Source organism: Podarcis raffonei, chromosome 1, assembly GCF_027172205.1.
Source record: "Podarcis raffonei isolate rPodRaf1 chromosome 1, rPodRaf1.pri, whole genome shotgun sequence".
Taxonomy (NCBI): domain Eukaryota; kingdom Metazoa; phylum Chordata; class Lepidosauria; order Squamata; family Lacertidae; genus Podarcis; species Podarcis raffonei.
In genome coordinates this window covers 81,979,174-82,002,801 of record NC_070602.1, presented here as the reverse complement: position 1 = coordinate 82,002,801, position 23,628 = coordinate 81,979,174, and the positions used below count along the sequence as shown (strand labels likewise).

At 43.7% G+C, this 23,628-nt stretch overlaps 2 protein-coding genes across 8 annotated transcripts in view; one reads left to right on the top strand and one right to left on the bottom strand.

Annotated features, from left to right (window-relative positions):
• Positions 1-23,628, bottom strand: part of TIMM10 (translocase of inner mitochondrial membrane 10) — a 238,798-nt gene that overhangs the window by 44,439 nt on the left and 170,731 nt on the right. The gene's annotated exons all lie outside the window — the stretch shown is intronic.
• Positions 528-19,646, top strand: SERPING1 (serpin family G member 1). 5 transcript variants are annotated; one of them, XM_053398110.1, is made up of 10 exons: positions 528-626; positions 994-1,066; positions 5,302-5,406; positions 9,114-9,221; positions 11,130-11,616; positions 12,243-12,380; positions 14,350-14,553; positions 15,759-15,901; positions 17,655-17,874; positions 18,979-19,646. In XM_053398110.1, exons 2-10 carry the CDS (start codon positions 1,007-1,009, stop codon positions 19,227-19,229), a joined length of 1,716 nt encoding a protein of 571 aa, XP_053254085.1. In that variant the 5' UTR covers positions 528-626; positions 994-1,006; the 3' UTR covers positions 19,230-19,646. The 5 variants fall into 5 exon arrangements, with proteins under 5 accessions (XP_053254085.1, XP_053254076.1, XP_053254104.1 ...); XM_053398101.1 differs by lacking the exon at positions 528-626 and having other exon boundaries at positions 784-1,066; XM_053398129.1 differs by lacking the exons at positions 528-626; positions 9,114-9,221 and having other exon boundaries at positions 785-1,066.

Below are 23,628 nucleotides of genomic sequence, written 5' to 3'. Positions count from 1 at the left end.
TGGTTAATCATATATACCTAAAATCAACTCCCTTCCCTGAAATTTCTAATATCTTCTTAATATGTTATTTAACCAACTTTGAACCATCTAAGACTTCTATACTTCTATCATTACAGCCAACTTTATTTATACCTAATTGCTCCTGAAATTTCCTTATCAAATTGAATTCATTAGATTTATGATTATCTTTCCATTTTCTGGCATATAGCATCCTAACCATTATTAAATACACAGACACTGGGTCTGATGAATAGATTTTGTTTTTCCAATAATTGAACAGAAACAAGAAGCAATCTAAAAAGACTCCTGTCCTAAAACATTTCTCTAATAATATTGGCATGCGGCAGCCGTGACCGATTGTTCCTTCATCTTAGCTCACTCCCACCATAAATGAATAAAATCCTCTTAGTCCTCAGGCTGGCCTGCTCCCATTCCTGCCTCATGATTTACAGGAATTCTCATTTTTTAGAGAATTAATCCTTAATTTTTAACTAACTACTGCCTGCAGCCAACCAATGAGATATAAATAAACCCCCTTTTCCCTCCCCCATGATCCACTCATAAGATAAGATAAGATATGTCACAACAGTTGGGCCATATCGCTTGAAGAATTCCCCACAGAGAAGGTAATTTCTTGAACTCTTTCTTTTCTACTTGAGAAGTACTTCTGTCCTTGGCCTTCCCTTCCTTTGACGGTTTTCTTATTTCACCACATCTTCTAATGATTTCCTCTCAAGCCAGGGAAACTAGGGAACTGGAATTCCCCTGAAGTCCGTGAATCTAATGTTTTCTTTAGGCACGTGATCTGAGATTGCGAAAAATGGGAGAGAGGAGCCTGCAAGCAGCCAGAGAAGGGGGGCAAGGAGAGGAAGCAGCTGACTGGAGCAGATATTCTTCAGAAATTTCTCCAGTGAGGAACTGTGTTAGTCCCATGCAGGGAGCAAGTGCATTCATCTTCTTTGGGGAGTAAATTCAAGTGTCTTTCTTTGGCAGGATTTCTGCCACCATGAAGATCTGGCTGATCCTCCTAGGCCTGGCCGCAACTCTGATCCCAAGCTTCTCACAGGTGAGTAGCAGAGGTGTAAGCAACACAGAAAGGGATCAGACTAGATGACATCTTAGGTTACCTTCCAGTCAGGGCCAGCCCTGCTCCCTAATATTAGGCAGAGTGGTTTGGAGTGCCATGAAAAGCAGGAGAGGGCTTATTTATTTAACAACTTATTAGTGCATTTTTGATGCCAGGAAAGGGAGGGCTCCTTGTGGGATGTTCTGCCTCGGGTGCCAAAACAACTTGCCCAGTCTTGGGTAGTTATTTATGCAGCTTGACTTGGGGAGGAGAGGAGACAACATTCGTTGTTCGGTTCCAAGCAGCCAAGTATCTTCAGCTGGCCTTCTTTCCAGCTCTGCTGTTCTGTTATTACATACTCCTCCCCAGCTTCAGAAAGATCCCTACAAAAGACAACAGCAAGCCAGGAAGAGGCAATGGCTGTGTTATTTATTTTAATTTATTTATTGAATTTATATACCACCCTATACCCGAGGTCTCAGGGCGATTCACAGAACAAAATCAGAATGTAAAACCACAAAATATATAATCAAAATAAAAACAACAGCCCAATAACCCCCCAAAAAACACCCCATGTTTTAAAAGGGTATAGAATGCCCACTTTGGGCTCTAATCCTGCCCACTGTCAGCTTCAGTCCCCCCCCCCCACTGACATGTAGAAACCCCAGACAGTTTACTCTCTGAGGAAATGTGGCCCTTGGTAAAATATTGTCCACCCCTGTCCTAAATGATCCACAGCATGCTTATTTGAAAGTTCATTCTCCTCAAAGTGCGGAGGACTTGCTTTAGAGAGAATATGTTCAGGAAGAGGAGGGTAATGGGAAGTACTGTTAGTTCTCCTTTAGAAATCTAACATGCAGGACAAAGCTGCACCTTTGAAATGCATTCTACCTGGCCCTTGCCTCCCCCACCTGCCTGGCCTGCACTACTTTGTTTTGGTTATAGTCCTTCTACTGGTTGCAGAGGGCTTCTGACCTGGACACATATCAGTCCCAAGGAGAGCTGGAGTCATGCCAAGATGCAGACTGGGAGATTCCTGGTTCACACCTTACCTAACATTACCAGTGTTACTTCCTGGTTTTCAAGTTGCATTTGGAACAACTAACTCTCAAAACCTATAGCCTGTTGTGGGAATCTGTCGCTGCTACAGGTGTGTCCAGCAGGGCCCCAGGACAGTTTAGGATCCACATTCAGATTGCAGTACTGAACCATTTCCTTGTCCTGCTTATTTTAACACATGGGATGCTGAAGCCAATGAGAGCAGCAAAGCTATGGGAGTCTTTCAGTGGCTTCTGGAGAACGGGTGGTGCTCCCTGCTCCCAGAGTTTTGGCACCTTTATGCCTCTTGAAAGGGCCCTCCAAACTCTATAAAAATCAACATGCACATGCTCAGGTTTGGGGTTATTTTTAAAGCCATATTATTTTAAGGCTCCATTGGCAACCTCAGTGCTGCAATGAGGAGGAACGTATGTGAAGGAAATACAAGGCAGCCTGGCTGGTGGAACACTGAGTGGACAGCACCTGCCTTCCCAAGATCCTTCTCCCATCCAAGTTTCTCCTTTCAAGTAGGAGGCAAGGAGAACTGGGCTCTGTTGCCTGGGCAGGAAAATAAGCCCAAGATTCAGATTTTGCTTTCTTTTGAGGCAGTGGGGAATGGAGGACATTGAGGGTTAATTAGAGAGGGGCTCCTCTAGGGCAGAATTGGGGTCAGAAATTAATTGCAAATTAATCAACTGAAGGGTCATCAGGGTGGGTAATTGATGGTAAGTAAATTCACTGAAGTAGCACTGATATGAATGGGAAGTTAGCTGGCCTGCCTTCAGTGTTGTGGGTGTTATGCTGAGGCAGGAAAATGTGTGGTCAGAGGAGTGTTTGGGTACTCAGATCTCATTTTTTTGCATTGTAGTCTCTCGGGAAGGTTACTTGTCTCCAAGCACCATCAGTGCTTCTGTGACCTGGGTGTCCCCTTGCAGCAGAAACATGTAGGATTCAAGAGTGGTTGGGTGTTTTGGGGTCTCTGACCCAACCTCTGCTTTGCACTCAGGTTCTTGGGCAGGCTACTTGTCTCTAAGCACCATCAGTTTGCCTTCTGTGAAATGGGTGCTTTTGGGTTGCAGTATCAAATTCAGGGTCAAATATGTGGTTTGGTATTTAGGACTCAGATCTAACCTCTGCCTTGTATTTGCTTTGTGGTCTTGGACACTTGTCTCAGTCTAGTCCAATGTTCTGTGTGTGTGTGTGTGTGTGTGTGTGTGTGTGTGTGTGTGGTTGTGGACAGCCAAAGCCATCTGGCAACCTTAAAAGTAGGACATGAGGACAGCAGTACTACTTCCTTGTTAATTCTCCTGCATTTAGTATTGAAAGAGAGAGAGAAAGATTGGGAGGGGGGGCGTGTTATGATGTGGTATGAGCCTCATCTGTGTACATGAGAAAGAGAGGAAGGCTGTGTATGTTGTCATCTCCTGGGCTTACCCCATCTCAGATAGCTGCATGCTTTCAATGACATCTTGAATATATTTAATTCCTTCGTCATATTTGTCAGGGTAAATAACAAGTTATCCAGTGGGCCTGCCTACCTGTCCATCACCTGACATCACAAACTCCACTGCATCCAGGTCTTTTGCACGGGGTTAACAGGTGACAATCCCCTTTTGGCCCAGCCATGTCTTTACCTGCCCCGCATCCAACATCATATATGATGCCACATGTTTGGACTACTAGTCCAAATAAACACATTTGAATTTTAGCTGCCAATCTCTGTTAAATTCAGTTGTGGGCAGCAGAATGGGATGGCGGCACTCACATGAGCTCCAGTCTCCCACACCACTGCTACATGCCAGAAGGGATAGTGGAAGGGGGCAGGTGGTGGCGAGGCTGGTATGGCAAAGATGCAGTCCAGTGCTCCTAAGTGTGAGCTGAGCCATCAATCCAACAAGCTCAGTGTCTCCTCCTTCTTCCTTTTGAAGACTGGGGAAGGCCCAAACCTTAGCACGGACAACGACAGTCCTTTCTGCTCTGGGCAAACAAACAAGAACTTTTGCGAATGGGCTGGGCTTGTGATATTTGTTCATGTTGGCGCCAGCACCTCTATGTCCTTGGTGCAGGAGTGCAGTTTCAGTATCTGATGTACTCTCAGGCATCTCCCCTAAGGAGTGTCTTTACAGACAGGAATGATGGGAAAAGCTGGCAGCAGCAGCTCTTTAGGAGGTGCCTGACTAGACGTATCCAATATCTCAGGGGGAGGACACCACTCCGACAACCACTTGAAACTTAACCAGGATCTAGCTCCTGACTCTCTTGATCGCTGTCCCCCGTCTGTCAGCCCTGCCACCTCTTGAGGCTCCAGTTTCACCTCCCTCACCCTACCTGAGCCCTTCCTCAAGTCACCCAGTTTCTCCCACCTTTTCAGTGCAATTATTTGTCCACCTGCTCTAGAACCCAACACAGTTTCTGATTAAAAGAATGAAGCACATTTGTTGGTCATGATAAACCAGAGAACAAAGACTTTCCTAATGGGGATTTATTTCTCCGTGACTTCTTGCAACAAGGGGGTGCCAGAAAAGAGCGTAAGAGAAGCTGAGAATGACGGACCTGAGCAGACTCAGACCACAAACAATGGCGGATGGAATTGGCCCTGGAATATCTTCAGACAGGTGTGCTTGTTAATCTGGATTAGAATAAAAATTAGGTCCTTTATCCTTAACCCCTTGTTCCCAAGAGAACAAAGACTTTCCTAATGGGGATTTACTGTATTTCTCTGTGACTTCTTGCAACAAGGGGGTGCCAGAAAAGAGCGTAAGAGAAGCTGAGAATGACGGACCTGAGCAGACTCAGACCACAAACAATGGCGGATGGAATTGGCCCTGGAATATCTTCAGACAGGTGTGCTTGTTAATCTGGATTAGAATAAAAATTAGGTCCTTTATCCTTAACCCCTTGTTCCCAAGAGAACAAAGACTTTCCTAATGGGGATTTACTGTATTTCTCTGTGACTTCTTGCAACAAGGGGGTGCCAGAAAAGAGCGTAAGAGAAGCTGAGAATGACGGACCTGAGCAGACTCAGACCACAAACAATGGCGGATGGAATTGGCCCTGGAATATCTTCAGACAGGTGTGCTTGTTAATCTGGATTAGAATAAAAATTAGGTCCTTTATCCTTAACCCCTTGTTCCCAAGAGAACAAAGACTTTCCTAATGGGGATTTACTGTATTTCTCTGTGACTTCTTGCAACAAGGGGGTGCCAGAAAAGAGCATAAGAGAAGCTGAGAATGACGGACCTGAGCAGACTCAGACCACAAACAATGGCGGATGGAATTGGCCCTGGAATATCTTCAGACAGGTGTGCTTGTTAATCTGGATTAGAATGGGAATTAGGTCCTTTATTATTATTTTTAAATAAATATTTATTGGAGTTTTACAAAACAAAAAGTTCATCATTTCATATAGATCATTCCATTGATTAAAGCCCACAGAAGAAACAAAAAAAACAAAATATATAGGAAAAAAGAAAAATATAAAAAAGAAAAATCCACTTTAAACAATTACAGAATTCCATATCCCTCTGTCTTGACCTCCTCACATCTCCCTTTTTTGTGTTCCTCTTTATTCCGCTTTAATTCAGCAAGTTCAAATCCTTTATTTCATACCATACTTACAATTATGTTTTACCAATTATTATGTCCCAAGTTTTCGTTATCTTAGCGCATTCCTCATCTTATATACTAAGACATAATTTTAATCTGTTCATAGCCCCCTTCTCCTTTTTGAAATTCTTCTTTTCATTCGCGTTTAACCAAATCCCACATGCCCTGTTACCTTCACTTCCCACATCATTTTAACACTCAAACATTTTGCAATATTTTTGTAAATAGTCCTTAAACTTTTTCCAGTCTTGTTCCATCAGTTCTTCTCCCTGGTCCCGAATTCTGCCAGTCATTTCAGCCATCTGCATGTAGTCAATCACTTGCATCTGCCATTCTTCCACGGTGGGAAAATCTTGTGTCTTCCAGTACTTGGCAAGAAGTATTCTTGCTGCTGTTGTTGCATACATAAAAAATGTTCTGTCTTTCTTTGGCACCCGTTGGCCAACTATGCCCAAAAGGAAGGCCTCTGGTTTCTTGGGAAAGGTAAATTTAAATACCTTCTTCAGTTCATTATATATCATTTCCCAGTAAGCCTTAACCCTTGGGCATGTCCACCAAAGGTGAAAGAATGTTCCCTCAGCTTCTTTACATTTCCAGCACTTGTTGTCAGGCAGGTGATAAATTTTTGCAAGCTTGACTGGGGTCATGTACCACCTATAAATCATTTTCATAATATTTTCCTTTAAGGCAGTGCATGCCGTAAACTTCACACCGGTGGTCCACAACTGCTCCCAGTCAGCAAACATAATGTTATGACCTATGTCCTGCGCCCATTTAATCATCGCTGATTTGACTGTTTCATCCTGTGTATTCCATTTCAACAGCAAGTTATACATCTTTGACAAATTCTTAGTTTTCGGTTCTAACAGTTCTGTTTCCAATTTTGATTTCTCCACCTGGAAGCCAATTTTTTTATCCAAATTGTAGGCCTCTCTTATTTGATAATAATGAAGCCAGTCTCGCACTTTGTCTTTTAATTTCTCAAAACTCTGCAGTTTCAGTCTGTCACCTTCTTATTCCAAAATTTCCCAATATTTTGGCCATTTGGCCTCCATATTGAGCTTTTTCTGAGACTTAGCTTCCATAGGTGACAACCACCTTGGGGTTTTACTTTCCAACAAATCTTTATATCTTGTCCAGACATTAAACAGAGCTTTCCTGACAATATGGTTTTTAAATGCCTTATGTGCTTTAACCTTGTCGTACCACAAATATGCATGCCACCCAAAAACATTATTGAAACCTTCTAAATCCAGAATGTCCGTGTTCTCAAGAAGCAGCCAGTCTTTTAACCAGCAGAATGCTGCTGATTCATAGTACAATTTAAGGTCTGGCAGGGCAAATCCACCTCTTTCTTTTACATCAGTTAAAATTTTAAACTTTATTCTAGGTTTCTTGCCCTGCCAGACAAATCTAGAAATATCTCTCTGCCACTTCTTGAAACAATCCATCTTGTCCAAAATTTGCAAAGATTGGAACAAAAATAACATTTTTGGCAAAACATTCATCTTTATAGCTGCGATTCGACCCAACAAGGAAAGCTTCAAGTTAGACCAAATTTCTAAATCTTTTTTAACTTCTGACCAACATTTCTCATAATTGTCTTTGAATAAATTCAAATTTTTCGCAGTCATATTAATCCCTAGGTATTTCACCTTCTTAACCACAGTTAAACCTGTTTCATTCTGAAACCTGTCCTTTTCTATTGGAGTTAAATTCTTCTCTAATACTTTAGTTTTTGACTTATTTAATCTAAATCCTGCCACATGACCAAATTCTTTAATCAATTCCAAAGCTCTTTTCATACTAGATTCCGGCTCCTGTACAGTCAAAACCAAATCATCTGCGAAGGCTTTCAATTTATATTGTTTGGCTCCGACCTGAATTCCTTTAATGGACCGGTCCCTTCTAATCATATTCAGCAGCACCTCCAGGACCGAAATAAATAATAATGGAGAGATAGGGCAGCCCTGACGTGTTCCTTTTTCTATCATAAAATTTTCAGTCACCACATTATTTACAATCAGTTTTGCTTTTTGTTCTGAATAGATTGCTCCTATACCATTTTCGAACCCCTGTCCCACTCCCATCCCTTTAAGATTTTTCTTCATAAAGCTCCAAGAAATATTATCAAAGGCTTTCTCCGCATCAATAAAAACTAACACTGCTTTCGTATTGATATTCATTTGCAACAACTCCAGAATGTCAATTATATTCCTTGTGTTGTCAGATAAGTGTCTGCCTGGAAGAAAGCCTGCCTGGTCCTTATGTATTACTTCAGCTAACACTTTTTTAAGTCTATTAGCTAAAATGTCTGCAAAGATTTTATAATCCACATTTAAGAGGGAGATGGGACGGTAGTTCTTTAGTTGTGTCTTTTCAGTGATCAAGAGAGTCAGGAGCTGGATCCTGGGAAGAGTCCAAACAGGTTGACAGAGAAGTGTTACACCCCTGTGTTATCAGACACCTCTAGTCATGAACTCCCTAAAGTGTAGCCACTGTCACCTCCTCCTGTCAGTTAGAAAACTCTGCCTTCTGGGGAGGTCCTTACAGTAAGTTGGATACTGAGCCAGCACTGACTCCACCTCCATCTCCCAGCACATGGAGACACCAGTGCCAGCATGAACAAACCTCACAGGTCCAACTCACTTGGAGGAATTCCCATTTGCTTGCCTAGTCCTGAGATGTGTGCTGCTTTCCGCCCTAAGGGCTATGCTTACCCTGTTTTCAAAAAGAAGATGGGGGCGGGTGTCTCTCCTTGGATAATCTCAGCTCATTCTTAGCCGTGTAATTCATCTGCTGTGTTTTTTAAAACTTTGCTTTCCTTCCACTCAGTTTTATGCATTCTGAGTCCAAGTTCAAGTTCATCATCCAGCAGTGAAGTCCAGGACACTGCAGGAGCAAATTCCGTAATGAAAAAGTACTTTCTTTTATCTACCCTGAATCTGCCAACATTCAGCTTGGCTATATGTCTACAAGTTCTAGTGTTACCAGAGAGAGAAAGAAATATTTCTCCATACCATGCATAATAATATTATAAACTTCTATCATGCTACCTCTTACTCGCCTTTTCTCCAAACTAAAAAGTCCTGGAAGCTGCAATGTTTCTTCAGACTGGAGTCACTCCATCTCCTTTATCATTTCAGTTGCCCTTTTCTGAACTTTTTCCAAGTCAACAGTATCCTTTTCGAGGCGAGGGGACCAGAACTGTACATGGTATTCCAAATGAAGTCAAACAACAGATTTCTATAATGGCATTGTGCTATAAACATTTTTATTTTCATTTCATTTCCTAATGATCCCCAGCATGGAATTTCCCCCTTTTTCACAGCTGCCGAACTTTCGGCAGACATCTTCATCAAGCGATCCACTGCAACCTCAAGCACATTGTCCTTCGTTTCAGGGTCCTGAGGTTACGGAAGAGCCAACCCGGGTCACAAGAAGCAGCAACAACAAGGAAACCGGAACATGGCGCCCCCACAGCAAGATCCTTAACCTTCAGGACTCTCAGGTGTGACTATTAATCCTATGAATATTTGGAAGTGGCCTTTTGCTGGGAATTACTTCTTTCACCTTTGCTCCCTGTTTAGTTTAGATTTTAGTTGTTGTCTGAGAATGCTAATCGGGATTTATTTTTAATTTTTTGCTTTGCATTAGAGATTTGTACCTTAGTTATTGAATTTTAACACTCAGCTTTCTAGTCTCTCTCAGCTGTACTCTTACATATCTTTTCAGTAATTAATCTAAATGCCATGAGCATGATTAAGGTACCTCTGGGGTAGCTCTGATATACAACTCCTCCACCACAATCTCCAACAAAAGACAAGAGTGCCCTGGCTGCTAGAGCTGATCCAGACTCTATTTCTATTTGAATAAGAAGCACATTTATTAATTGCAACACCCAAAAGAACATTGATTTATGGTCTAAGTATTGTTGTGAGTTGGGTGTGTGTGTGTGATGCCTTTAGTCCCTTCCAACTCCTGGGGTCCTGTATCCATTCCATTAAGGGTTAGCTCTGATATAATTATTATTATTATTATTATTATTATTATTATTATTATTATTTATTATTTATACCCACCCATCTGGCTGGGCTTCCCCAGCCACTTTGGGTGGCTTCCAACCTAATATTAAAATACAGAAATACATCAAACATTAAAAGCTTCCCTAAACAGGGCAAAGTTTGGTAGTTGTTTTTCTCTTTGACATCTGGTGGGAGGGCGTGCCACTACCGAGAAGGCCTTCTGCCTGGTTCCCTGTAACTTGGCTTCTCGCAGTGAGGGAACCGCCAGAAGGCCCTTGGCACAGAACCTCAGTGTCCAGGATGAATGATGGGGGTGGAGACGCTCCTTCAGGTATACTGGACCGAGGCCGTTTAGGGCTTTAAAGGTCAGCACCAACACTTTGAATTGTGCTTGGATACGTTCTGGGAGCCAATGCAGATCTCTCAGGACTGGTGTTATGCCACTCCCAGTCCCCAGTCTAGCTGCCGCATTCTGGATTAATTGCAGTTTCCGGGTCACCTTCAAAGGTAGCCCCACACAGAGTGCATTGCAGTAGTCCAAGCTGTTCTGTTCTAACTAGCCAAGTGTAAGATAATGGCCTTAGCTGAAGTACACTCATTAGTATTACCAAAGAAGCTGCTCGCTGCCTAGGGCAAATGGATGGGCCTTTTCCTTTCCCACCGGGCTGGTAGTTAGAAGAATAATGGAAGAGTAGTTGTGTGTGAGCTGAGCAAGAAGGTAGAGAGACAGAGACATGTTTCAGATGGTGCTGGGCTCTGGGGCTCACCTGGGAACCTAATGAGGAAGCAAGATCAGTTAGGGAGTTAATGCTGTGAGCCCCTCCCCCTGCCCCATCTTACACTCTGCTGGCCTTCATTCCAAGGAAACCAAAACCTGGGCAAGCACCCACCCTGGAATGCCTAGAATGGCCCTCCGCTCAGAGATTGAAATAGCGTGTAACAGTACAATAGTGATTTCGAACACATTTTGTATAGAGTTGAACCAAGCTACACAGCTGTGGGCAGCGTGTGGCAGCTCCATCAACCCTGGTGCCTGCCAGTAAAAGCAACCTTAGAGGGTGGAACTAGGGGGGTGATAAACCCTCTTTTGGGGGAGATTTTGGGGGTGATTTGTGAGTTTGTTTGGGCCCTGGGTGAGAGTGAGGGTGGATGGGTGGAGTCCTGGGTAAGAGTCAGGAAGCTGAGAGGCATTGGGTGGGGAGCTGTGTCAAAAGAAGGGAAGAATAGATTTATTAGTAATTTGTATTAATATTGCATTGTGTATTTTTGTCACATTTGTTGTTGTTTTAGCTTCCTGTATACCTCTTAGACATATTTTTATATATCAAGCAGTATTTGAAATGGCATTTTTAAATCATCATCTATTATGGTATATTGCTAACACTATTTGACAGGGGATTCCAGTTGAGAATGAAGATAATGCTACAGTGAAGCTGGAAGAAGGAGGCGAGAGAGAAAACGAAGGGAGCCATGAGCAAAAGGAAGCTACTCATTTGGAAGTTGCATCTAACAAAAGAGATGGGGGACCAGAGGGCAATGAATGTAAACAGTCAAGAGTCTCTGAGGTTGGTGTCAAGGAATGTCTGGATGACCCAGAGATGCCTGCTGGGACCACAAACACAACAGAGCCAGCCACAAGGATACCAACAACAGCAGAGGCAACGGCAAGTACCCCTTGCACATCCAAACAGTGCCAGCCACGCATTAATCCATGGGCCACGTGCGCTCGTGCCACTACAGAGGATGAAAAGAAGTTGTTTGAGGCTCTAACTGAATTTTCTGTGGAGTTCTATAAAGCAGCAATCCTACATGAGATGCCTGGCTCTAACTTGATCTTTTCACCCTTCAGTGTCGCAGTGATGCTCTCCAACCTATTGCTGGGTAAGGCCATACCTACCTTCAGGTGTGCACATCATCACTTCAGTCTTAAGACCTCTGCATCTGATAATTTGTTTTCCTGCATGGAAATAATCTCTGTGTAGAAAAATGGGCATATATCAAGATGTATAAAGTACAGCATGATTGCTCCTCTGGTAAGGAGCAACTGCAGCGCATGCCAGCCACATGATTTAATATTATTATTATTTCCCTAAATGGTGTTCCCAGAGCTTCAGCATGTCCTTTCCTTCTCAGCTTCACCTGGTGGACCTCCAGCCCCTCATATATTATCATTTATTCAATTCATTGTACCCACTTTCCTCCTTACCTGCTCCATCACTCAAACCAAAAGTGCCAGTGTGTATGACAAAAAGCAACAATGAATGCCTCAGCTCAGCACAGCTTGGCAAAGGCTTCCTCGGGTCAGTGACAGGTCAGAGCTAGAGGGGACATAACCAATGGTCAGCACCCCACTTTCCCTTGAGTCACCCTGCTCTCTTCTTGGTCCTGTTGGTGTTGTGGGGCAGGTTGTCACTCACTCCTTAATAAATTCCTCACCAAACTAAGGGAAGCCATGGCCTATGCCCCGACAGATACCTGCTCCTCACAACCCTGTCTTTGCCATCCAGGCACCTGCAATCAAACCAAGGACCGTCTTGAGAGGCTGCTCTTTTATCCTGAAGGATTCACATGTGTCCATAGAGCACTAGAGAGTCTCCAGAAATCAGAGGCCTTGACCTCCGCCAATGCAATGTTTTTCCAACCAGGTGAGTAAACTACCAGGTTCAAGATTCCCATACACCGTCTTTTCCCACGCACCATCTTCTTTCAGGTAAGATCTTATTCACACTGACACTGTGTGTTTCAAAACAGAAAACATCTGTGGAAATTGGTTTTATAGTTGTGGAACATAGCTGAAATGTTCTCCATATTTCCATTTATGGATTATAGCTGATGCAGGTGGTGATGTGGTCTAAACCACTGAGCCTCTTTGACTTGCTGATCAGAAGGTTGGTGGTTTGAATCCGCTTGACAGTGGTTAGCTCCTGTTGCTCTGTCCCAGCTTCTGCCAACCTAGCAGTTCGAAAGCACACCAGTGCAAATAGATAAATAGGTACTGCTGCAGCAGGAAGGTAAATGGCGTTTCCATGGGCTCTGGCACTCGTCAGGGTGTCCTGTTGTGCCGGAAGTGGTTTAGTCATGCTGGCCACATGACCTGGAAACACCACCTCCCTCAGCCTGAAAAGAGAGATGAGCGCCACATCCCATAGTTGCCTTTGACTGGGCTTAACTGTCCAGGGGTCCTTTAACCGTATTTTTAACAGCTGAATTACCCAAACTGTTTACACCAGATATTCAATCTCTTGTGATTACCAGTCTCTGGGCTAAAGCATCTCCCTACTGCAGTGCTAATAAGCTTGATTTGAGTCTGTCCTGATGCACACCTCAACCCTGCAATATGAAGTACGGCGGTAGAGCAGAAATAATGAACATTCATGAGACCAGGAGGTTGTAATAGATGGATCTGTAAGCAGGATCCTAGTTAATACCTGCTGCTCTTGACCAGATTTTAGCTACAGGAAATTATATGGCTAGCCAATTCCTATGTAATACCCCCACTCACACGAACCTTTAAAAAAAATCCATGAGCATAGAACTTCATATTTAAATTAGTTATGGTTTTGAACTACCAATTTATGCCTTTTAAATGTATGGCTGACTGACCTGTGAAAACATGGTGGGAACATGTTCAGAAGGGGCATGTGTGGTAGGGCAGAGCTGCTCACCTGGCACTGGCATCGCTACCAGGGCCGTCTTACCCATAAGTGCTAGGGGTGCGGGGCACCCAGGTGCTGGGCTCTCAGGGGTGCCAGGTCGAGTGTCCGGGGCCCGAGAGTCGAGTCCAGGGAAGAGTCCACCCGTTGGTCGGAGCACCGAGGCGGGCTCTTCTGTTGCGGGTGGCTCTCCACCCCAACCCTCCTGCCCAGTGTCTGATGGCAGAGTCATCATCAAAGTCTTAAGGTGCTGCGGCGCCACGGGACCAAAGTGAGCGGGTGCTCTGGGTCCCCGAACAGGCTTTCACAAGCCGCCTGCAGAGGCTTGCCACTTGGGTGCCCAGCAGCCGCCAGCCTTAACTTCCCTCCTTCCCTTTCTCTGCCTCCCAAATTTTAGGTGCCTTGCTGGAGACGGAGGGCAACATGTGAGCAGGGAGGGCAATGCAGGCGACAAAGAAATCGGCTCGGCGGAGTCCCTGGCCATTTGATTTGATTTGTAACCCCCCTCCTTGTTGCCAACACCCAACATCTGACCGAGCTCTGGCCACAGCAACTCCGTCCAGAAGGCAGGGGGTGCCGGGCGGATTTTTGCACCCCAGCGTTGCATATGCTTAAGACAGCCCTGATCACTACTTAGCAGGGTGAGGTAGGGTTGCAAGATTGGGGCAGCACATGTGCACCAGCATGACCATTGGAGGTTGTGACAATGCAGTTGCAACAGTGAGGCCACCCTTGACCCCACTACTGCCCTGCACCCAAACCCCATCAAGATAAGCAGCAGCAGGGATGCCAGGAAGGCAGCTCTGCAAAACCACCATACCTGCCACTACTGAAAATGTTCATGTGTTCCACAGCCATGAGAGCCAACTCTGTAAATACCTGGCGTTTAGATAACCCACAAGAGCAAGAAGTATGTCTCAAGGGAGTATTTTTCTGTCTCTGGTTTTTTCTTCATGAGCAGCTCTCCCCTTGGAAAATGATTTCCGCAACCTGACAAGGATGTTCTATAAAACCAAATTGGCTCACCTTACTAATAACAGCAACCAGGATGTGGCAGACATCAACAGTTGGGTGAGCCAAAGTACTAACAAGAAGATCAAGAAGATTGTGAATGAGCTGGATTCTGATGCCAAGATGATACTCCTTAATGCTGTCTACTTCTACTGTAAGTAGGAAGGCTCTAGGGCCTTCTGTCCCCCAACGTCTGATCCAGAGAGACTGCTCACCCAAAGCCAGTTTGGCACTCAATTCCTGTCTCGAGGTTCCACCATTATTGAGCTTTTATATCACTTTAAATTTCAAGAGACCTCCCATCAGTTGACTTGTCCCAACAAAAATTGATATATATGATATAGAAATACAAAGCCCACACTCAATACAAGTGTGACTGATGGGAAAGATGATGGGCTACATATAGCCCCCATCTTCTAGGCTTCTTAAGTGCACAGGGAGCCTCCACTGGTAGAGAGGTCTCTCCACAAGTGGAAGGCAATGAAGCCAGCAATAGGAATATGATGCAGGGCAAATGACTTATCCGCCCTTATCGCACACAATGGTTGGCCTTCCACAAAGGATGTAGACATGCTGGGCTCTTGACACTCCTGCAACCAGAATCCTCACTGTATACATACTAGCTAGAGAGGGAATACTGTTATATATATATATATATATATATATATATATATATATATATATGGGGAGAAGTAGTGCAGATCCTCCCTGCTCCATAACAATTAGGAACAATGGTGGTTGGAGAGCACAAATCCCTTCTGGAAGCAGCCAGTAATTGGCTGGGACAGGCAAGCTGAGATTCTAGTAGGGACAGAACTGTGCTTCATCAATGCCAGTTTGTGAAACGTATAAAGAGGAGTGAGTAGGAAAGTTCAGGGACTTTCTTTAGCATTACCCTTACAGGTGCAAGTTTAGATTGTGGGTTAATTAAATATGAAGTGTGGTGTCTTTTTCTTTCAGTCTTCAAAAATGCATAACTTACTCTGCAACCTGATGATAGGGTGGATTCTCATGATACTAGACATGTGGTCATCCAACAAAACCTCTTAGCAGGAAACTCGGGAAAGACAAAAAGCCCATAGTTAAGCTGTGGAACTCACTGCCACAAGACATGGGGATAGAATATTTGTGTTTGTGTAGTTTTAACTGTAAACCTCAGTCTGGGAAAAAGCAGCATATAAATGGTGCTGGTGGTGGTGATGATAGCCACTAGGCATAATGCCTTTATGTCGTGCTTGTGAGGCTTCCTGTAGGCCTATGGTTGGCCAATGTGGAATGTGTACTTTTTAGTTGGATTCAAGCAGAGCTCTTCTGGTGTTTATGCCTCAATAAGCTGATCCAAGCTCTTCATCTTTTCAGCCAAGTGGAAGGAAATGTTTGTAGAGAAAGACACAAGGAAGGCAAAATTCTACCGCCCAGGCTTAGCTCCCATCAATGTTCAAATGATGATGAGTAAGAAATACCCAATGGCCTCCTTCATTGACTACAGCCTGCAGGCTAAGGTAATGCCTTTGGGGATTGGGAGAGGCTTACCTTTTCAATTTCTAAGACCTGGTTCATACACTCTAGTAAGGATGGCTTGCAGCAAAGAAAGCAATATATTAAAAAATTAATTATTAATGCAATGAACATACCTATAGAAGCAAAAACTAGTATCAGCTTGGCTTAATGTTTAGCACTCCCATCCAAGAACCTTGGGAACTGCAGTTCTAAGGTGGTAAGAATTGCTTTTGTTCCTAGCAAAACTACAGTTTCCATGTTTCTTAAACTGGTTTCACACTTGTTGAAACTTGCAGTGCAGGGATGCCCTTATACCCTCAGCTCCTAAGGCATTCCTGTTCTTTGGTGGTCCCACCAGCTTGGCTATCTTGTGCCTGTCTTGGGTTTCTCCTTGAACAGTTGCTCCTGCTGTTGAACTGGGCCACATCTGTAAAGACTTAGGCTAGTTTGGTTTGTCAATTGCTTCTCACAGCTGGTGGAAGTCCCATAGCAATTTGTAGAACAGAAAATAAAACACAAAAATACAGTTCAATCAAATAACAATTAAAACAATACAGAACAAATATATTGCAGTCATCCAAAAAGTCACCAAAATACAAAACATGCACCCCATATCCAACAGGAGAATGAACACCAAACAGGCTTAGTGTTCCTTATATAAATAACCGTTTTATGATTTGTGTGTGTGTGTTAACTTTGCTCTGTTGAGCCCACACAAAACCCTTTCTTCTTTTCCAAATATAAATGGGAGAGGGGGGAGGAGGATGAAAAATGGAAAGCAGCAAATTAGAGCTATACCATATTGGTCTGAATATGAGCCACAGTTTCTCCCCAATTCTGGTTTGTAGAAAACCTAAGTGTGGGATAGCCAGTCTAATATAAGCAACGTGCTTAAGTCAATGCATGAAGGGAAGCAGTCCTACCAGGTTTCTTCTAGGTCATTTCCCCTTGCCTTGGCAGGAAATAGGTAAGCAAGTCTATTGTCCCTGCCACATGTGAAGAGGTTTGAGCTGGTTGCTCCAGCTTAGCTGCATGGCTCTCACCAGCCAAGCCACTCTTGAGTTTTTATACCAATAATTTAGGAACTTTCACCACTGTGTAACTAAGCTAAGCTTTACTGCCTGTGCGACTTTTCTGAAGCTCATGAATCTGACCTTTGGAGAGTTCGTAAGTAAATAAATTTTTTTACCTTGCCAAACATGTGGTCTTTTCCTCTGCTGGGGGGAAAGGGGAACTTTGGGAAGAAACTTTTAAGACTACATTTTGGAACTCATTTGGAGGGGCATATTTTAAAGGTCCAGCAGCCTATTTTCCCATGCTTTATTTTGCTTCATATTTTGTGATTTTAAATATCTGCTGGGATACTTGCCCCAAACCTGGATCTTGGGTCCATGGGGTCACTCTCCAGGTGGTGCAATGGGTCAGTGCATCTGGCTGTTAACTTCAGCCATTTTTGTAAAAGGATCTCACACCCTTCTCAACAAGTGTTGCTGGTTGGCCAGTGAGTTGTTCATTGTGAGAAGAGTTCAGAAGCTGCATCTGGTTTTGTGTGGGTTTTTTTAGATTGTAAAAAGCACTGGACCATACCAGATACTTACAGTACATAGATATAGTTTCAAAGAGATCTCATTTTAACAGTGTGGGGAATCTTGTGTTTCGACCAATACAGCATTGGAAAAATGGGGCGCTCCTCTAAAGCAGGGTGCATGAGAATATGGGAGAAAGGCAGGAGACTGATGGTGTTTAATTTGCTAGGTTGGCCGACTACAGCTGTCTAACAACATGAGCCTGGTCATAATCATGCCCCGCTCCATAACTCAAAATCTCACCGAGGTGGAGGAGCGCCTCAGTGCAGTTGTCTTCAAGTCAGTGATGACCAAGCTGGAAAGCACCCATTTCAAGCCTACCGTGGTCTACCTACCCAGATTCAAGGCGGACACTTCCCAGAACCTCATGAACATAATTGGGGAGATGGGTAAGAAAAATAAAGCTGGAGAGAGGAGAAATGAGCTAAAGGCAAAGAAGCATTGCTCCTTTTCAGCATGAAGGATAGGTTGTGTCAGTGATAGAAAGAAATGCTAACCCCCACACTCCACCACCCTGTCACCAGTATATTTAATTCACTCAAGCCCACGAAGAAGCCTATTTCACAGCATTGTTCACAGAGCAGGACTGGCTGCATGGGCCTTCTCCCCAAACTAGATTTCTTGGGATAAGAAAAACAGATGGAAGCAGCACTGGGAAAACATGGGTGGTGATTTACAGGACAATAACCATGTCATATGAGCCCTCCATTAAACATGAGTTCACAGGGCTTAGTTATTGCACAATAAATGCCTCAGCTGGAAGCCACCAACCTCAATGTATTCCAGTATTAACAGTATTGTCCTTCTGTCCTTTTTTCTCCCCACAGGCCTGATTTACTACCATTTATTTGCTGTAAAAGAATTGCTGTGCCAACCTATCCGGTGTGGCTAAGCAAAGCACGATGCCTTTTAAAGATTCTTGTGTCTGCTTCTAGATTAGCCAACGTCTTTTCCTCTTGGGGTGTTCTGTGTTTGTGTGTGTGAAATAGTGATGTGGTGCTAATAAAGAAATAAGAGGGGAAAGTAATAACTGAAGGAAACCAATTCTCTCTCACGTGCGCGCGCACACACACACACAAACAGAATCTGGCTAATTCAGGAGACATGCATCACTAATTCCCTACCCATGCTAAAACAAGAAGAAATAAATTGGGCTAAACCTGCAAAAGGGAAGCTTTAAATTAATGTTGCTAGTGACTTTGGCTGACTGGGAAATACTTCTAAGTCAACATTATAAGAAGATCTTTTCCTTGGGGAAGGGCACTGCTGGTTAATATAACACTATTGACTGCTATATGGCACCTCCATTTTAATTCTACCTCTAGCTAATTGTGGGAAAGCATTGCCTTGGAAATACTACAGTGTTTGCAGGCATGTACAGGGTTCTCTTCCCCCGTAGCTCTGCTTTGAAACCTATTTTCAGCCAAAGGAGAAGAGAGTTTAGGTTTCATCCGATATTATCTTTATGCATTTAATCCAACCTTCTCTTTCAGATTTTGGCTTTTTCTATGATGCCGATCTGTGTGAGATCTCCACGGATAAAGAATTGGCCGTGTCCAGTGCTCACCACAGGGCTGTGCTGGAAATCAGCGAGGAAGGAGTGGAAGCAGCGGCTGCCACAGTTGTCTCCCTGGCACGCACAGCCAATATCTTTGAAGTGTCTCAGCCCTTCCTTGTTGCAGTGATGAGGGATAATGGGTTCCCAGTCTTCATGGGGCGCATCAACAACCCACAGGCAGCATAACGTTCTCCTCCTTGCTCCTGTCAGCTTCTGCCAGACACCCACAGGATTGCCCCTGGTTCAACCTTCACTGTTTACACATGAAGCCTTGTGCAAGTGGCTGTAACATGTTCCTTTGGTATTTTCTCCCATTTTATTCTTTTCCGTTATAATTTTATCCTCCCATTCCTATGCCTTTTTTTAAAAAAAAGCTGGTTTCCCTCCCCATTGTCATTTTTCTGTGATTTTTTTTTGTCCTTCCTTTGCATTACTGAGCAATCCACCTGTTCCCATTTATGCAGCAGGCTTGAAAAGAGGTCTCCTCTGTCAAGAGGTCCTCCTTCTCCTTCTCCTCCTTTTCCCCATGTAACCACTGCAACAAACCATTCAGCCTCTTCCATTTCGCCTTCATAAGGAATAAAGCGAAACTATATTGACTCACGGGACTGTGTTACTGCCATGTCTGAGGCAGAAGTGTGCCTGTGTTGTGTTGCTTTAGGCTGCAAGTGGCGGCTCAGCCAATTAAATGATTCTCCAGCCCAAGGAAGGGAACCTACCACCGCTAGCTACATGCCCTCAGCAGATTGTGTCATGGCCTGCATGCCCATAATGGGCAGAGTTGGAGCAAAAAAGGACCACCCAGAGCCAAAAACAGGGGGGGGAGCCCCTTACACTTTTCCTTGCTTCAGGAGATAAGGATGTCAGGAGTCAGAGCACACTTATGGGATGAACCAGAGACTAAGGTCCAAGGTCCACAGTCTAAGGTCAAGAGCACTGCCAGGTCTTGTACCCTCATGTGCCTGTGGTCCTTCAGGCTTGGAAGTGGCTCAGCTATCAGTCTATCAGATATGGTGGCAGCTGGAATGCTGTAAGGCTTGACTGGCCTGGTTTGGCCTTGCTGATACCTAACTCCACCTCTTGCTCCATATAGTTCCCTTCCACGAGTGTTATTTCCTCCTCTGATGAGGACTCCTGGAGTGGAGAGCATGACTAGTGAGCCACTTGCTCTAGTAAGGGTTGTGAAAATACAGGGAGGCTTCTTTAGCCTATCTTTCCTAGGCCATCCCTTGTTAATGATGCTAATTTAGGAAGCTTCCCACATCCCCTAATTCATCTCAGAATTAGATGAGTTGTCGTTGGCATCCGTCTATCTCAAGAGAAAATGGAGTGTGCCTCCAACGGCGAGGTCAAACCGCTATGTTAGCAGCACCAAAGTGACCTCCGCAAAGAGCAAGCCTGGGCAGTGTATATGGGGGGCCCTGGCTGCCCAGACAACAAGCCCCGCCCCCTTGGCCTTACTGATGTGATCCAAAGGAAAGGAGAGCAATACGTTTGGCACCAGTTTGGCTGCAGGAGTTGCTGGAAAGAAGTGTACAAGGCACCATCCAACCATCTTAGGGACTCTGCTCCTGATTTGTGTAGGCTTTACTCCTTAGCCTTTTCTTCTCCTGAAGATATCCCGCAAGGCAGCTGAGGTTGAGGATCAGAGTTTTCCTTCTCCTAGATGGGCTGGCTACCTGACCTGACCTGACCCTCACTTCAAAAAACCTGCCTTCTTGACTGTTGAACCTGTTATTGGTCTCATCCGCTCAATCTGCCTGGAGCTCGTCTTTGCATGCAGGGGAAGTCCCTAACTCACCAAGGGTTTGAAACCCATCAACTACCTTCATCTGGTTTAGCCAGCCAGTCAAAGGCATTCCCAGTGTGTGGCCGTTGTCACATGGTGACAGCTTCTAGGAGCCACAGGTGAGAGCTGAGTGCAGGGTGGAGACCAAAGGTGGACAAATGACCACAGAATGAAGTGAGCACATATTATTTTCTAATGGAAAAAGTTATATTCCTGGAGTCAGACACATAGAAAAGCATCTGAGTTTATTAAAAAATTTCAGACTCCGACATCACAGCTGGATATCTCTTTAAACATACTTCAGTTGATTTATTTATTTATTTAAAAAACTGATATTACACAATGTTCAACTTCATATTATATAAGATATTACAATAAAAATATAATACATTATTAATATTATTATTAATTTATTTTCACCATACATAAATAGGTTAGCCAGTTAGTAGCGAATAGGGCCATGCACCGGATTCATGAGGGTAACATAGCCAATTGCAGCATACTGTGGCCTTAATTAACCAATCATTTGTTGACACATGCCAAACATATAACGTCCTCATTGTCTATTGGCAGTAGAAGTTGGTGGCTCAAAATTGTTACATGAAATTTGTTAAGCAAATATGTGGCTTGAAATCGGTTACTTCAAATCCATTGCTTGAAATCTCCACCGCTTTTAACATTTAACATCTCAGCTTTATGACTAAGAAATTCTACTTTATTTTATTTATAAAAATATCTATAACTCATAAATATACATATATATATATATATATATATATATATATATATATATATATATATATAAAAAATAGTGTGCAATATAATTATATGCCACCAGCTCATTAAAAAATCATAGTAGTATACAATCAAATCATTAAAGCATCATTAAATTGTAAGCTAAGAATATTAACAACAAATGACCAACAGTGAATCTAATTAACCCTCTGAAAATGCTTAGCAAAACAGCCACCCCAGCAGAGATGATGCTATCTCCTGGGGTGCTATTTGCCAGTCCTCCACATTCCAAATAAATAAGTTTTTCTTAAGGAGAAACCCACCAAATAAGCAAAGGAAGAGGTGAGTTGCAAGATGAATATGCATGGCTAAGGCTTTAACTGCAACCTAAAAAATATATATTTCCAGAGTCGTTTTGCTATTGCCAATCAAAATGTCACAAAATTGTGAGCCAGTGTTTGATTCCACAATGAAACAGGAGGAGGGGGAATGAGGAAAAAGCTGGCTTTGTATTGAAGCTGTAACATCTGGTCAAAAATTCATGTTGGTTCTTTGGGGAGTTCTATAGGGAGTGACCATGAAGACTGACTGTGCTTCAGAAGGTACCACTAAACTACTGTTGGGTACTGATGACCTTTGGGTATGTGCGTATGTGGACTCTCCTTGCAGGCTATAGATATTGGGGCTGCAATGATGAGTTTCTGCACTTCAAGATGCACGACTGCACCGCTGCCTCCCATACACAGACACGCACTTTGAGACCCAGTTTTGTATAGAGTAGTGCTTGTACATAGAACGCCTCCTGCACACCCTCTTCTTGCGAAGAGCCTCACGGCATCTCTACATCCCACCTTCTGAACGAAGGTCAAATCATACATATGGAGGCTGAGGCAATCACGATGTACCTACTCAGTCCATGGTTTGGAGTAGGTACATGAACGCGCACTTGTCATCTCAGCTGCAGGAAAATTTGAGGTGCTCCAAATACTCCAGCAGCTCCTGGGCGAGGCGGGTTCCTTTAGTGAGCTCGTCCCATTGATCAGTGAAAGTCCAGGAGATTCTGCAGGAATCAGCAGAACATGGGGCTGTGGGCAGCAGCTGGAAATAAAAGGCACGAATAACCTGAGTCAAATGTCAAAGCACAATCGATCACAAGACACGGTGCGCCATTTGAATGGTAATGTTCATTAACTTTTGGGGGGAAACCCCTCAAATATTTTATTGGAGGGAGCGATGGGACCTCGGCCGCTAGGAGTTGGCTCCTATGCTCCGCATATGGGACTGTTGGGTCTCGCAATCAGATTAATGGTCTCATAAACCACATGATTCTTTTTAAAATATATATATATCAAATATCTGAATATTGAAGATTTCCATTATGTGCACCTGTAACATTTACAAGCTTAAAGGATCACTTAGCACCCAAAAGTAGGTTTCTCTTTTCAGGATGACACTAATGGGCAAATGGGGGTGTCCATCATTTTTCAGGCAGAACTCTAGTCCAATTAATGGCTAAAAGGCAGAAATTCAGTAGGCATTTACTCCATTACTTTGTATTCTTGCTGGGGAAAGATACTCCTGTCACATTTGCCAGGAAAAGGGGGGACGTTGCAATACAACCAGGTGGCATTCCCTGTCCCACACAGAAACATGGGAAGCCTGCCCAACTCTTGATCATCCGCATCTATCTGTGGAGGAAACACCCTGGAATGGGATGTTTAATGCAACTACAGGTTGTTATCCCGGGAGAACATATAACAACTGTGGAATGCTTGTTTTACAAGCAAGCCCCGAAGGAGCGGCTCTTTTACCTTCATTTTCTTGACAGTGTTTTCCAGCTGGTTGAGGTACTTCTGGCAATATTCAGTTTGCCTATGGATGTTGGGTCTCAGTCTGCTGGCAATTGGTCTGATGATGCCTGCATAATGCTGGAAGCACTTTGTGTACTGACACAGTCTCGTGTCAATGGTGCCCTGTCACGCAAGAAAGATGGACACCTTTACTGAGTAGTCTATTTAAGCAGCTCTGTGTAAACGTGCAAAGATGGCCAGATTGCATTTT